At 28.7% G+C, this 16459-nt stretch overlaps 1 protein-coding gene across 2 annotated transcripts in view; it reads right to left on the minus strand.

Moving 5' to 3' along the window:
* The window catches only part of LOC141532623 (uncharacterized), a 167769-nt gene that overhangs the window by 4931 nt on the left and 146379 nt on the right, over positions 1-16459 (minus strand). For both annotated transcript variants that reach the window (XM_074251069.1, XM_074251068.1), the window contains 6 exons: positions 3131-3272; positions 2272-2485; positions 1585-1683; positions 1334-1492; positions 953-1091; positions 8-453 (listed from right to left, as the gene is read on the minus strand). In XM_074251069.1, the coding sequence (XP_074107170.1) occupies positions 8-453; positions 953-1091; positions 1334-1492; positions 1585-1683; positions 2272-2485; positions 3131-3272 (1199 nt within the window). The remainder of the gene's footprint in view (positions 1-7; positions 454-952; positions 1092-1333; positions 1493-1584; positions 1684-2271; positions 2486-3130; positions 3273-16459) is intronic.

Genomic DNA, 16459 nt, shown 5'->3' on the forward strand with positions numbered 1-16459 from the left:
ATCTTACTCAAGGCATCTGCTGACAAAATCGATGAAGAGCGCGTCATTAGATCTGAGTGCGATTGCAACATTCTTATTACCAGGCCTTCTTTTTCTTCCTTTGCTATTAACTATACACCGTGGATTGCCCTTGGAATCGAAAAATAGTCTACGACGAGTGGCGTGCGAGATTAACGATTCTGGCGGCGGTCCCAATACTTCCATGATACATGCGAGCTGCTCGATTTCGTTCTCCCCAGGAAAAAGGGGATATCCGGTGTGTAATTCTGCGAGAATACAGCCCAGACTCCACATGTCTATTGGAGTACCGTATGGTAATCCAAGAATCACTTCAGGACTTCGATAAAATCTTGATTGGATGTACGTGTAAACACGCTGATGACTGTAGCAAGATGAACCAAAGTCTATTACTTTTATTGAACTGCTGCCACGCTGCTTCAAGAGAACATTTTCCTAGAATAAAAATATAATAATAAATAATAATTACAATTAATGTACACATATGAGTTTATAATACGATAAATTTAAACTTATAAATACCATAAATAATATAATTAAATGTAATAAATTTAGTGATTATAACATGACATTAAGTGTAAAGATGTAATACTCAGTATTACAGAGACTGCGTAAAATAAAATAAATATATTATAGATACGCGTGAATACCGTAGAGCAACTTTCGTCTCGGTCATCAGTCACGCACATAAATACTTTTAAAATACCAAGTGAGACTTATAAATGCGTACAAGAAGTTTACATCGTAAAAATTTATAAAACCGTATAGGATGAGCTTTAACATCAAGCTATAACCCAAAGGTTTCTCTATTAGTTTTTGTAGCTTTCCGTTTAGTTGTATATCGAGATCGAAGAATTCTCAAGTTAAACGACGCATAGCTCTCAGGCTCTAGGCGATTCCCATTTGACAAATGCTTGAATTATCTTCAACTTACCGGCTTTAAATCGCAGTGGATAATATTCTCACGGTGCAGCAATCTCAGGCAGTTTATGAGTGAATTGGCGAAACGACGAATTAAGCTCAGACTGAATCCCTGATAGTTGTTCTTTTTGATCAACTCGTAAAGATTCAAGCTGTAAATATATTTTAAATTAAGTTTTTTTAATTATATCTTTTATAATTTATTCCACTCAATGATTTTTTATTTTTTATTTCTTTCAAGGATTAATTATTATTAGAAAATCAAGTAGAATTTTTTCACAATTATTTCTGATGATATTTATAAATATTGAAATATACTAGATAAATATTTAACGTGTTTAATCTGTTGAATTATTCATTATTTAAAAAATTAATATTAGTTAAACTTAAGTACCTCATGAGTTCGAAACTAATGCACAAATGGTTTCTGAAGTAAAAGTACTCCAGCATGTGTATCACATTGTGTTGGGAATCAGCGTCAAGATCTTTTTTCCTAAGATGATCTAAGATCCTCACTTCAATAAGCGCTTGATGATGGAATCTCTTTTTATTCCTATTAAATTAAACATTTATAAATATAACATACATTTATATAACATACTATATCGAGAAATAGATATTTTTAATAATTTTTATTTAATGTACCTGATTATCTTGATGGCGATATGCTGACCGGTTTTATGATCTAACGCTCGAATAACTTGGCCGAAACTTCCTTTTCCTATTACCTCCAATATTTCATATCTGCCGAAGTAAAAATTTTTCTTGAAATTCTATTCTTGGTGGAAGTAATTTTTTCTTAATTCAAATTATTATAAATTCTTGATACAATAAATTTTAATATTTGATCAAAATTTTTAGATACTTTAGGGAAGCAGCGCAACCTACTTCAGCTAAGAAAAAAATTTTCTCACCCCGAGAAAATTTTTCTCTTGAATATTTGATACCCATTATGTATTATTTTAGCGTGCAATTATATATATTGAATAAAAAAAAAAAGATTCAATATTATTTAATCTGCCTATTTGACATGTTAGTCAATAAAAATATTAATGAAAATTTACTATCAAGATATTTAATTTTTTGGAGCAAGAGGCTGAATTTTCTCAAAACAAAAAGATTTTATTGACTTAAATAAATTTTCTTGGATCAAGATACGTATTTTTTAAAGCAAGAGAATTAATTTGTTAGAATATATGAAATTTCTTGTGTCAAAAAAAATTTTTTTTTTCGCTCAAGAAAATAATTAGGAAGAAAAATATTTTCTTGGCTCAAGTGAACCTTTTTTTCTGTGTATTAAAAATATTTAATTTAAAAAATTAATTAACGAACCTGTAAGATATATGATCATGAGGAATTTTGTGGTAACTTCCCGTATCATCATCATATCCACTATTTTCGGCACCTTCTTCGCCGTGAATTTTACACGCTGATAATCCTAAGTACCAAATTTCCGAGTACTTTTCAATTTCAGTACGCTCGTACTCAGTCAGTCGTGAGCCGTAGTATTTGGTTGCTTCTTGTGGTGTCATGGGTAATCTACGTCCTATATAATAGACAAACAGTACATATAATATTTAATAATTATAATTAAGAAAGGCACTTGAGATAATTGAGCAACAAGTAATCGTCATGAGAATTAACAATATTTAAGTTGTATTGACTTAACAATCAACATTAATTTATTCTAAGGTCATAGGATTATGACAATTATATCTAAACATATATAAATAAATAAATTGTTTATAAACTTCAAATTTTAAATGTAAAAGAGTACGCGATTTGAATACGTATAAAATTACCATATTTAAATGGACGCTTGATCATCTCATTACTTGTTTCAATAATTAATTTTACTTATAATTATAATTACTATTAATATTCAATTGAGCTTTGTGCGCCTTAAATACGAAACGTTATTGGAATCTTATATAAATTTATTCCTAGAAATTTTTATCTTTATTTACTAATAGAAAAATTTTAATCAATAAAAATAATCTTTAGCCATGAATATTATTTTGACTAAAATGTATAATATTTTGAAATTTTAAAGAAAATTTTTTTTTTCTTGAATCAAATAATTTTCTTCCGTGTTTTTAATTAAGTTTTAAAAATTAAAAATTATTACTCTATTTATTAATTAACATTACTGAATTTATTTACTTAAATTTAAATAAATTTTTTGACTTACCGTAGGCGTCAACATGGACACTCGTGTTAAGTGGATCATGCAGGGGTACATTGTTGTGGATATTGTTAGACGCGGAGTGGTTTCCATTGTTGTTGTCAGTTGTATCCCGCGATGTTTTGCTATTGCTGAGTGACGGTAGTTTCTGTAACAAAAAGCAAGACAAAAACATTTATTTTTTTTTTATATTTTATGTAGTTATTAATTTTAATTTCAGAGAAGATTCAAAATCAGGAAAAATAATAAATTGTAAAGTAATAAAAATAAATATATCCGCTGTTTTGGTGAAGTTATAAATTATTTTCGGTTAGAGTACGGATTTATTTTTAGATAATTATTTCTCCCACCCCCTCTGAGAGCGACTGAGAGACATGAAATGTATTTTTTTTTCTTGTTACCCTCGTTTATATCTTTTCAAGCTCTTATGTTTTCTCTATGTGCTTGAGACACTCAACTAGCTACATATTTCATAAAAATAAAACTAGAGTGTACTTGCTAAAATATGATAACATGACTCGCTAAAGAAATAGTAGATATACACTCACTAACAATATTTAAAATGAATTCTGTCTTTCTCGACTGTTTTATTCATTAATTTCAATATCCAAAAGTACCATTCTCTATTGGTTTATCTATTGGTCAACTGTATTTTACAATCAACAGAGATAACTTTTATAAAGTTTAGCTAAATAACGTAAAACTGGTTCGCGCTTGGTGCACTATTATTTTAACCTGTCACAACTAATAACAAAAAATGTCGAGATTTTAATGGATAACTATGCTCTATTACAAACTTTTCCATTTACTAAGTACATTTAAAAAAATAAAACAAAAAAGGAAATAAACAAGCCCGAAAAACGTAACTCGTCCATTTCTACGCTCGTTATTGATCGACTTCGCTTTCTGACCATAAAAAGGTTTTCAAAAAACTCAACCAAAAAATTCGAGAGCTTTATTGATGCGAAAAGACTTGGGGAACCCAAAAAGTTTAAATTTTTAAAGAAGAAATGATTTATACAAATCACTTGAAAACTTTTATCGCTGGCTTTTTTTAAAGAAAAATTCTAGTTCAATCAATAAATCTCTCCTCAATTCTTGATTAATTCCTTTCTGTGAATATTGTAAGTGTCAAATCAAATATCTTTTAAATTTATTGAAGTTTAATATTAAAACGTAGCATAGATTTTTTGAATGATAGGATACTAAAAGTTAGGTATCAGGTAAAAGATGTTCATTAATAGAGACGTAAATGATTAACTTTCAGAAATTTATCAATTTAATTTGTACGTTATTTAATACAAATTACACTGAGAAAAAAAATTAGCAATGTTGTAATAAGAAATTATTTTGTTGAAAATTTTGAGTAATTTTATCTCTCAGCTGAAGAAATTAAAACTTTTCTTACGATAACTTTCTTTTTAAAAAAAAGTTTTTCTGATTTGGAAAAAAAAAAAAAAACAATTTTAGTTAGACATCTTACGAATTTTCATCCAACATTGTTTTTTTCCAAATCTAGAAAACTTTTTTTCAACAAGTAAGTTACTGTGAGAAAAATTTTGATATCTTCAACTACACGGAAAGAACAAGATGACACTGGATATCATCCCAGATTATACTGAGTGAAAAAAGTTTCAGATAGTAGCTAGTATAATCCAGATTATAATGAGTATAATCTAGATTACAAAGAGTATATTCCAGATATCACTGAGTATAATCTGGAATGATATTCAGTGTCATCTTGTTCTTTCCAAGTAAGAAATAAAATTGTTAAAAATTATCAACCAAGAACATTTTTAAACTATAAAATAACATTAAAAAATGCAAAAGTAAACCAACGTTCACAAACAAACTTCAAGTGAAATTAAATTTTTCGCCAAAATTTTTTTATGTTTTTATTTAGTTAGCAAAACTACAGCCTCATTAAAACTAGCCAAAGTAAGATCAGAATCGTACATTAAAATATAGAGTGATATCTAACATTATAAATAATGTACATAAAGGTTTGAAACTAATGCAAGTGCGTTATCGTAGTCTATTGCAATGTGTCAACTAGGTCTGTCAACGACCCTCCTACTCGGTTAACGACTCCGGAAAGTCACTGAATGGCTTTTTCCGTGCTTTTATTACCCGATCACTTGCAGTTTGTCGTATCATGTGACTATAATCCAGAGTTGGTAATAGTAATAGTAGTAAGGTGGTAAAGCGGTGTTATTTAGCCAAGCTGCTCAGGTGCTTTTCTAGAGCTAGACTAGGTGTCTCCTGTCAGGATGAATGGTATGCCAAGCCAGCTAGGTGAACCAACACATGGGGATAGTTCTAAACTAGTGGGTAGCCCTGAACAGGCAATTATTCCTCCGAGACTATGCGGTTTACCTTGTGCTAGCGCATCACTACTGGTGTCCAAGCCTTTCTAATACCGTATGGAGTTGATGGTGCAGTAATAACAACAACATCACTGGCATAGTAGTACCACCACCAGTAATGTAACCGACCAACTATCTATTCAAACTTCTAGCTCCATGTATACGACACATACATCCATTATTTGCATTATACATAATACATAATACATGCGTATGTTTTGATAGAAATAACTGTATGTACACCTACTCGAGCTTATATCCCGTCTAATGAACATGTGGGCGTAGTCAACGCCGTCAACGCCAACATATATTCACTGTCGCGTTGCATTAGCTAAGAACAGAAGCCTTGTTAGGAAATTTAAATATTAACTTCATCATTTTTGACACTTTTGCTTTGATTTATTATTTTTTTTCATTGATCATTATAATTTACATTGATACTAAATGATTACTATATTTGATGGGTTGGTGCTTAAATTGTTTTCTGTCATTTCAGTATTAACATGTTAACTCGATTTATGGATTAAAATGCCCAACGGAAGTACAATAGAAAACTCTATTCTGTCTTACTTCGGCTTTGTACTCAACTGTTTAACATAATTGTGTATAAAGACGAGTCTCCAAGAGACACGAGATTCATGAAGTTGCAGTCATGTGCAACGGCTTATCAAAAGTTCTCTACGTTAGTATATTATTTCAAAACAAGCAATTTGTCAACTGAGGTCTCAAGTCATCTCATCAGTAAACTAGCGTCCAACAAAATTTACTCCAGCCGCTGATTTAGGATCAGCGTTACTTGTTTTTATTCAGTTCTACCTACTAAAAAATTCAAAGCACTTCCTGAGAACTTGGGATGACATTTGACCATCCCAAGTTATATTCTTCTTTGTTAGACTTTTTTAACAATGGATGTAACAAATCTACTGGTAAATTAGACTTCTTTTTGGAGAGAAATTATGATTTATGTCACAAATTATAGTTATACATAAATTTTTAATTTAAAAACCTGTTTTGATCTTTTTTTTTTTTTTTTGAGAAGGTAATATAATAAAAGAATAAATCTACAATCTCGTGTGTCGTAAGGAATTATTTGATCTGTAATAATGGAAAGTTTATTATCTTGACCCATCTTCACTCGATTGGAAAACTGTCTGCGACCTCTATCCTGCAAGATCAAGAGAAGTCATTTAATTTTTCTTTTTTCTCAGTGTCTGTCTCTGTTGGTTTCTGCCTACGGGTAGATACCGAGTAGAAATGATACGAGGAGAATCTCGTGGTCAGCCACACTCGCGGTAAATTCGTAACAATTAATTTTAATTAAACTTCCATTTAGTACGACGCAGATAAATCAAGTGGAATGATATCAACATGCCTCTAAGCCTCTTCGTACCGTTCAGACGCTTGAACAAATTGTCCTTTTAATAACCAAAGGCGTTCATACCATCGCTTTAACGCAATTTTATCTTCCTTACTCTTATCTTTAGTTATTATTATTATTTTTAAATCTTGATCAAGGTATTTAATCATAGAATATATAGCATGTGGAGCGTCACAGATCATCAATGATCGCATGGAACAGAAACTTTAATTCCGCTTTTTTTGGAATAACTTTTTTTTCTGTTAACAATAAAAAAAATTATTCATTTCCTTGTTGCAGATTTACACTGATAGAAGGATTTCTTAGCATTAAAGAAGATTTCTTTGTATTTAAGAAATCATTTCTTAAACACAAACATACAAAAAACAAATTTCTTGCGCCAAGAAAATTTTAAGGAAAACAAAAGTTATTTTGAAGCAAGAATAAATTTTCTTGGCGCAAGAAACTTTGACTTCATTCAAAAAATTTTCAATCTTCCTTAATATTTTCTTGAGCCAAAAAAATTTACACTCCAGTTAAGAATTTTCTTTTTTAGTGAAGAAATCTTCTTAAATACTAAGAAATTCTTCTATCAGTGTAGAAGAATTGAAGATCTATAAGTTTTCTCAATTTTATTCAGTTAATAAAAGTATTACTGATAGTTCAAGCTGTGAAATCTACTGGTAAAAAAGGCAATTTGAAACTACTTCATGAAGAGATGATTGACATGGTCCGTGAGGACCAAAAAGAGACAACTTGCAAAGATTGATGCCCCTATATACTTCTTTCATCCAAAGAAATTTTGTCATAAGTCATAAAAAATGGAATCAATGATTGCTACCTATGTAACAAAATCTATTCTATTTAGATGTAGATTTTTAACCTTCTAAAATGAGATTATTACCTTTATTATTAAAAAAATTAATTACAGAAATCATCCAGAAGAAAAAAAAAATATTTTAGAACAATTAATTTCAAGTGTAAACACAATTTGTTTTATTCTTTTTTTCATTTATATTGAAACATAAATAATGAATCACAAGTTTTTAATCTTTACTAAATTGGTGATATCAGTGCAGATATAATTCCAAACAATAAAAGATTAACTTGATGTCAAATCGGCAACATCTGTTTATTCATACATAATAACATATAACATACAGTGTATATAGATATTGAAAGCAATACACTAAATAGAGGTAAGAGGCAAAGCTATAGACAGTGATGTATAAAAGCCGGTTGGTGAATAGGGTTTTGGCCGGGAGTTCAGTCCACATGAATAACGATTCGATCCATCCGGGATTATCGGATGTATTTTTGGCCTCTATGCATAAGGTTAAAGAAGTACCATCATATCATCAAGCTAGAGGGGTTTATACTACATTTTATAAGTCGTTTTAAAGCTACTTGTAGACACGTGCCGGTAATAAGTATAGACGTCATCGAGCCTCTGAGCGATTTGTCGGTCAGGATATACTATCGCTGACCTAGTTGCAACTACTCCAGGTGCACTCTCAAGCTTACTGATCCGAATCTTCAGTAAAACCTGTATATATATATATATATATATATATATATATATATATATATATATATATATATATATATTTGTTTTTGTTTTTTAACTATTAGTGCATAGATCGTGTGTTTAAAATTGTAATATCATATCATAATGGTAATTTACACTAATTCACTATCATATTAATACGGATTAACTGAATGCTTATTTTGTGTCAAGATAACAGCCGCTTTTAAATAAATAACAAAATAAAACCAATAGATTATTTACAAATAAATAAATAATGAAGCTGAGTAGAGAGAAAATGTCTCGTTTTGATGGATTGTATATAAAAACTTGATGATTGAGTTTTCTAGTTAGATTCTTTAGTACATCTTATGACCGACCTACAACCATGTAAGGTCCGAGAAACGTTCCACGGAATATGTGGAGAAAAAAAGATAAAGAACAACAAAGAAACGCTAAGATCTGGTTTTCCACTGACACCGACATAGAAAACCGGACGTCTCGGCTAAGAGGATAAAAAATTTGGTACATACAAGTACAATTAAAATTCAGTAAAAAAAATAAATAAGTGAGTCAGCCTTTATTTTTTGAGTTTTATTTGCAGAGCGGGATTATATTCAATAAAGAATTATTTAAAAAATAATAAAACAAACAAGTGTTATGCGCTGAAGAAAGAAAAAATACAGACGTTAAATGTGACACAAACGGTTAGATTCGTAATGTAAATTATTTTTAAGCGGAAATCGTTGTCGCTTCTATATCTTTTCTGACAACACCCTTTTGGATTAAGAGTTGAATTTATTTCGTTATTTTTCTCTCTACTTTGCTTTTTTATTATTTATTTGACTCATTCACTCACTCACTATCATTTGCACCAGATGCAGTAACGGGATCGGTTTCAATATACAGAAGCCTACAAAGACAATTCTAGCGGTTTATGCAGTATCTATTTTACGATAATTTATAAAACAACCTCTATTCTTGAGTTTTATATTTTAATGTTTGCACAATTGCAAGCATTGTTTTTATTAAAAATACCTGAATTTACTATAATTTTACTACCGCTGGCAATTTATCTGACTTTTTACGAAACATTTATAGATTTAAGAACATGATATAGTATAATCGTTGCTTGGTATTTGAATTACCGATCTTACACTGTTAGTTATAGAAGGAAGTCACAAAGACACATGAATGTGCTAAGACAGTGGCTGAACTGTGTTCTCTGACAGTACAAGTAGGCTTAGCTTTTCTTTTTACTTTTATTTTTTTCTCTCTTAAATCGCTGTTGCTGTTTAGACAGACTTGGACTGGATCCAGAGAATACTTTGAGAATGTGAGAAAAACAGTAAACCCGCGGACTGGAGACACGATAAACCAAGGGAAGAAGAACTTGACTTGGATAACGATGTTCTCTTCTCGCTCAGTCTCTTGTTGGTTGAAATAATGTCGATGAAGCCTTAAGTATACTTTTAACGAATAATCATTCTTTTTAACAGGTTCTTCGCGTCAATTATAAAATTTATAAACTAATTATAGTTTTTGAGATTTAACAGATTTAATCATAAAATAATAGAGTTTATATTATTCTCTGACGGAATAGTTATCTAACTTGGACAAAAAAAAAATTATGTTGAAGTAATAAAATTATTTTGAAGAAAATCAGATGTTTAGCTTCAAAAATGTATATTCTTGATTTCTTTATTTTTTGGATTGAGATTTTTCATTTTTGATCGATTGAAATCATTAGAAATAATTTTGTTGTCATTCAAAAACTTTATGTTTTTGTGGAAAGCAGTTTTTCCTTCGTTTAAAGTCTAGAAAATAAACTTTTCATTGAAAGAAACAGAATTTTTGCTTTATAAAATGTTGAACTTGAGACTTTTTATTATGGAATAAAAATTAGTTGCACAAAATTTGTACAAAATATGAATAAGGAAACTTCGATAATTTCGTTATTTATCAACGTCCGAAACATTTTTTTGTTGGAAATTTTGACCTATCTTTAAGCAAAAAATTTTCACACTCAACTATTAAATTACTTAGATTCAATAGAAAAAAATTCTTGAGAAAAATAATAGAGTAAAGAGTAAAATTGTAAAAAAAAAAATATTTTTCATGAGTCAAATAATAGGTTATTTTTTTTCCAGTGTAATTTATAAGCTTAAATTATAAAGTATCATATTTTATAAGAAAAAAAATTCACATCTTTTGTTTTCGCGATATGAATATAGTTGTAGTTTTTGAATATAAATGTAAATACTAATACTAATGTAATGTATCTATAAAAACAGACTATTCCCTATAACAGACAGATAATGATAACTTTTATTTACAAATCGTACATATGCAAGAACGACAGTTGAATACAGATGACAATGCGTTTGAGAACATCAATTGCACGTCAATACACGTACAAATGTTACACCGGAAATCACGTGACATTACGACGGAAACAACATCAATGTATCGTCGAAGACTATCGTTATTATGATGATAATGACGATCATGGTGATGGGAATATGCTAAAACATTGGGTCAAGTCCAATGTCGCTTTGAATAATTATTATTATAATTATTTTACTGTAAAGTTAATTATAAAGTTGATTGATAATCATAATAATAAAAATAATAATAATAATAATAATAATAAATTAATGTTCTTGAAAGCGGATGCAAACGATAATTATTTGAACGAGCTGAATTCGATTTGGATTACATAGACACTTAATATTTCCGCTTTGGGCGATCCCTATGACAGACTCGAGTTCGCATTGGGAAAATTATCAACCAGGTGGTGAGACCTAGCTCTCGAATATAAACACACATATATCTAATGTAATGTAAAGTAATGATGCTTAGTGCAATAACCTTTCGTCTTTACTGAGCTTATCAGCTTGTTAAACTGGTTAGCATAGAAAAAATTGTCGTTAAAATTAATTTTCATCTAATTATCAATACAAATTATATTAAATAAACATTTATCTTTATTTTATCATTTTTTAATAATAATAATAATAATAATAATAATAATACAGAAAAGTATACATGCGTATATATACATCGAAAAATGTATAAAAATAAAACAAAATTGGTCATAAAACTACCTCTCGCAGGAACGGAAGTAAAACTTTTATGGTCGATGAAACAAGACTAGCATTAATTTGAAAAAAAAAATAAATAAATAAAAAATAAATTCATGTTAAGCTGTAGGTCAATGTGGTATTTGAAAACTTAGAGGCAACCATTTATGATTCTGTTCGACCTTCGCAAAAACATATTTGGAACTTTTTGTAACACTTATTAAATTTCTAACCACGTGTATTGATTCAGTTTTTGAGTATATAAATAATTACAAAATTTATATTCATAAAATATTAAAAAGTTTTTAAGTTTGTTTTATTTTATCAGAGTTTATTAAAGTCGAATTATCAGAAAGTTGTAATGTAAAGCAGTATCGATCCGTACGTCGACCTTAATGTTTTATATTTTGTATTTTATTCCGTACTATATATTTTAAAAAAATTGTTATCGGTAAGTATTTTCTAAAAAAAAGTCTTAATCACTGTATTTACTATTTCTTATTTTATTTGAACATATTATTAGTTTGCTTAACTACTTTGTTATGTTTTGAAAACTTTTACTCACGATTTTCTGATAAGAATAGAAAAATATATCAGTGACTTTTAATCTGATGATGTTAAGGCAAGATAAAAAACAAATATACGAGTTAAATAATTATCCTGAGAAGTAATTACGTCTTATGGACTGATAAATAATAATTCATATCATATCGGTTCCTTGCCCTCTTGATAATGTTTATTGCAGCTGGTCAGACAGAAGATATAAGATATGCAATATACAATGCATACAATAATCTGAGAGCAACGACATCATCACCTAATAATGCCAGTATGACGATGATAATAAAAAAAGTGTATAATAAAAAATTTTACGATTGATAGTGCGTATGTAATGCATGCTATATTAAGATCAAAAGTGTGGGTTGATATTGACTACAGAAATTGCTGTATATCTATGTAATAAAAGTATAAGTAGATGAAAACTTGTTACTAGATATTTTTACCAGCCATCAATAGTGGATAAGCTATAAACTATTATTATTATTATTTTTTTTTTTTATTTACGTTCGAATTCTAAACCAAATTTTTGAATTTAATTGCATTGACACAGTTTTATCTGAAACAATGATGTTCTGTACGAAAGAAAAGTTGCGCAATTAGTTGAAGAGATTGATCGAAGAAGTTAATATAATATAAATAAATTGATCGTATTGAAACTAACTAGTGTTAATAATTATAAGTTATAAGACAAAAACATCTGGCCTAGCGGCTCGTGTACCAATTCACACGCGTGTCATTATTATTCGTGCCAGCTAGTTACAATAGTTTTTGTAACACATAAACATAGTCAAAGAAACGCTCCGTTATGTGATAGCTGAGAACAGTGCAGCTTTCGTGCTGCGATTATTCAAACCAAAACCGACAAAAATGTGGTTCAGTGCATGATCAGGCCTGAACGTATTTTATACTTCAGACCTGACAATGCATGGCCACGTCTGATCAGGCATGAACATACATGAACAAGCCTGATTATTCCTGAACGCATTTAACTCTTCAGGTATGATCAGGTATATACAGGTAAGACCATGCCTAATTTCAGAACTAATCAAACGTGAACGGATATGGCCATATCTGAAGATTTTTTCTCGGGTAAAAAAGAGCACCGATAGCACATTTATAATAATAGTTAAGGAAAAATTAGAATTTTTTTAGCGATAAGTTGAAAGTATTTTAGAAGGTTATTCTTTGACATTGTTATAAATGCTGCATGATGTCTTGAATTGTGAATTCGGAGGAAACTTTATAGTTATTCGGCCATATAATAATATTTCAAGGTGTTCTGTCCTAACACATCAGGTGGTATTTTTAAGTATGTGTGAAGAAAATGAATTGACAGTTATATTCTAAAATTTATTAGTTTACTAAACTTTTTTTTCAAAATAATTTTTAAAGCTATTATCATACCGAAATTAGTATTTAGCAAGTTTTTTATTTTAATGAAAGAAATATAACAAAATTTTTTTGTTAAGTTTGTACTAAAGATTATTTGATTGTTTAATTTATTTGTGTTGGATTCTCTGAGCAAAAATAAATCCAAGTTACAAACTTTTAGATTTAGATTTTAGATATTTTTTTCTTAGAAATATTTATTTTAGAAAAATAACGTATTTTCTTTTATTAGTTTTTAAATGTGAAAAACAGATTTAAAGCCCATTTGCGGAGCTAGAATAAGAAAGTCTGTATAGGTTTGATTTTATGACTTGAGTTGTAGATACTTGAGTTGTACAAAAGACTCCTTATTTTACACTGTACAGTACCACCAAATATTACGGTCTTAGTTAAGAAGAAAAACATGTATTTTACTACGAATAATACAGAGGGTTAGACCTCACAATAAAATAGTTTTAACATTATAGTTAGTCTGCGACTAAACTCTGTCAAGTAATGACACTTCTCTCGATACGATTCCTTTTTAAAATAAAGATTCTTTTTGAATCACTCTATGTGGATAATAATCTTATCTTTTCTCTTTATTTATTATTAATCCTATCCATAACTTCCTACAATTTGTTAAAAAACTTTCCATTAATTGTTAACTGTTACTCTGAAAATTGTAAAGAAAATGTATATTATTACAGGTGAAAATTAAATTTAAACAATTGATAAAACAACTAATAGATGAAGTTATTTAAAATAATTAGTGTTCGAAGATTAATTAGAGCTCATTAATATGTGCCAATAAATATAAAATAATTTGTCATTAAAATAAATACTAATTATGTTAAATTAGATTATTAATATTATACGTCAGACTAAATCGATAGAATACGCAATGAACACTTGGGAAATGAACATGACATAGTTATGCATGACAGGGTTTGTCAAAATAATATTGCGAACACGTAACAATTAGTACATACATCAATGTGTCAAGGTAATGAGTCCAGTAGGATCGCAAAACTATCGAGACATCCTGCTTGGAATCAATATCAAGGTAAAAAAAAATTTTTTTGAAAATAATAAGAAATATACTTCTCACAAAATTTAAGTTATTTACAAAGAAAACAAATATTATCAAGTTTATTTAAAAAAAAAAAAAAACGATCGTCTCTAATGTAAATGTTTGGTATGAAAGATGTTTATTACTAATTGCACAAGTTTGGCGGTCGATGACACACTCAGTGGCCTTGTGCCTTAAGTTGTCCTACAACATGTATAATTAGACGGAGCAATGACCAATGCCGCGCATGCTATAATTTTTTTTTAGTTTTGCTGTATTTTAAAACTTACGCGATAATATTCTTGCAAGTTTTTTCTTTTTAGGATAATTACACAAGTTTTATTACTTAGAGGAATGGAGTATTAAAATAAAAAAAAAAAATCTATATATAATTACGTAAAAATAAATGTTTAGTTAAAGTAAACTCATTCAAAATAAAATTAATAAGGAAAAAAAAATAAGGAGTTAAATAATTCTCGGTGCTCGATAGTAACGGAATTAATTATAATTACGTTAAAAATAAATGTAAATATTAGTATACATGACCGATCAAGAATTTATTGTATTTAGATAAAGTCAATACTTCTTGTGACAGCTAACAATCGATCGAGTTACGTCTTTATTACGTTTATGGTTATGTTGCTACAATGACACTTATTAAAGACAATAAGGAGTGTCTGACTATTGAATTGCTAAGATCGCCTTGACTCTGTCATAAATATCATATGTATGTTATGATATTACTGCGGATGTGCGGCGACTGTAAAGGAGCACCTGGCAGAATACGTTTTATATCCACTACATAATTCGTCTATTATAGACATAATATATAGATATAAGTGTATTAGATTACCAAAGACAAAGAATAATACACTAATAAATAAAATTGACTTGACATTCAAGAGAAATAATTTTAAACCAAGACAATTATTTTTAATAATCTTTCTGTATTAAATTAAGTAGAAAAATCAAAAGAACTTTTTTTTGCTTGATTTAAAATCAAATTCTTTAACGAAATTTTGTTTAAAGAAAATGCAAAACAAATCGAATAATTTAAATAAAATTACGACGAATCATTATCCAACTTTCAATGTCAAAGGTCTTTAAAAATTATGTTGCATCATAAATAATAATAGATTCTATTTGCACGATTAAATGTTTTAACAATGTCTAAAACAGATGAATAATTGATGTCTAAAACAATGAATTTACTGTCAAATTTTACAAGCAAAAAACGGTTTCAAATAACAAAAATTGCACAACATAAAACCTTTCACAAGTTATCTAAATATTTAAATATGCTTAACGAGTATAGTTATAATACAATACATAAATAAATCTATGTATTTATTTATTTATGGGGTATTATGGTTTCAGATAGGTTTTGCAACAATTTGTTTTCAGTTTTTGGGAACTTAGTAATTCTAAATTTTTCGGGACATAGTAGATTTTGCTATTATTTATCTTGTATGTCGGAAAAAGTTTCACACTTATCGTTAAAAAGATTTCATTTTAATTTAAAAAATTACAAATTTTTATTATTTACATTTTAATTTTGATCATTTTTATTTAGTTTAATCTCCGCTTGACCAATTTCAATGACAATAAATTCTTAACTGGCTCTACATCGGACTAAATCTGTACAATAGCTATACATTTATTGGCAATTTTCGATAACTAAAGCGGATTATAAATAATAAATATTTTTTTTTATTATTAAAAAAGAAACAGTTTTTTTTCCATATTCGAGATTTCGGTGATCTGATAATTTATTCAATTGATTTTTCCAACAGAAGTAGTCTGAAACATGTGCATTATGACTCAACAATTCAAGTTATTTCAAACATCCTAAATGCATAGTTCGAACGTTAAGAGAATATATATTCTGTTGGATTTCTGAATTAAATTAATTTTATTTCTACTCATACAATTGGAATTGATGAAAACTTTTTTAAAAATTCGTTTTTATTGTGTGAGAATTAAATTTTATTTCTAGACTTTCA

This window comes from Cotesia typhae, unplaced genomic scaffold (assembly GCF_013202065.1).
Source record: "Cotesia typhae breed Kobodo isofemale line unplaced genomic scaffold, CoteBio_Ctyphae contig_65, whole genome shotgun sequence".
NCBI lineage: Eukaryota > Metazoa > Arthropoda > Insecta > Hymenoptera > Braconidae > Cotesia > Cotesia typhae.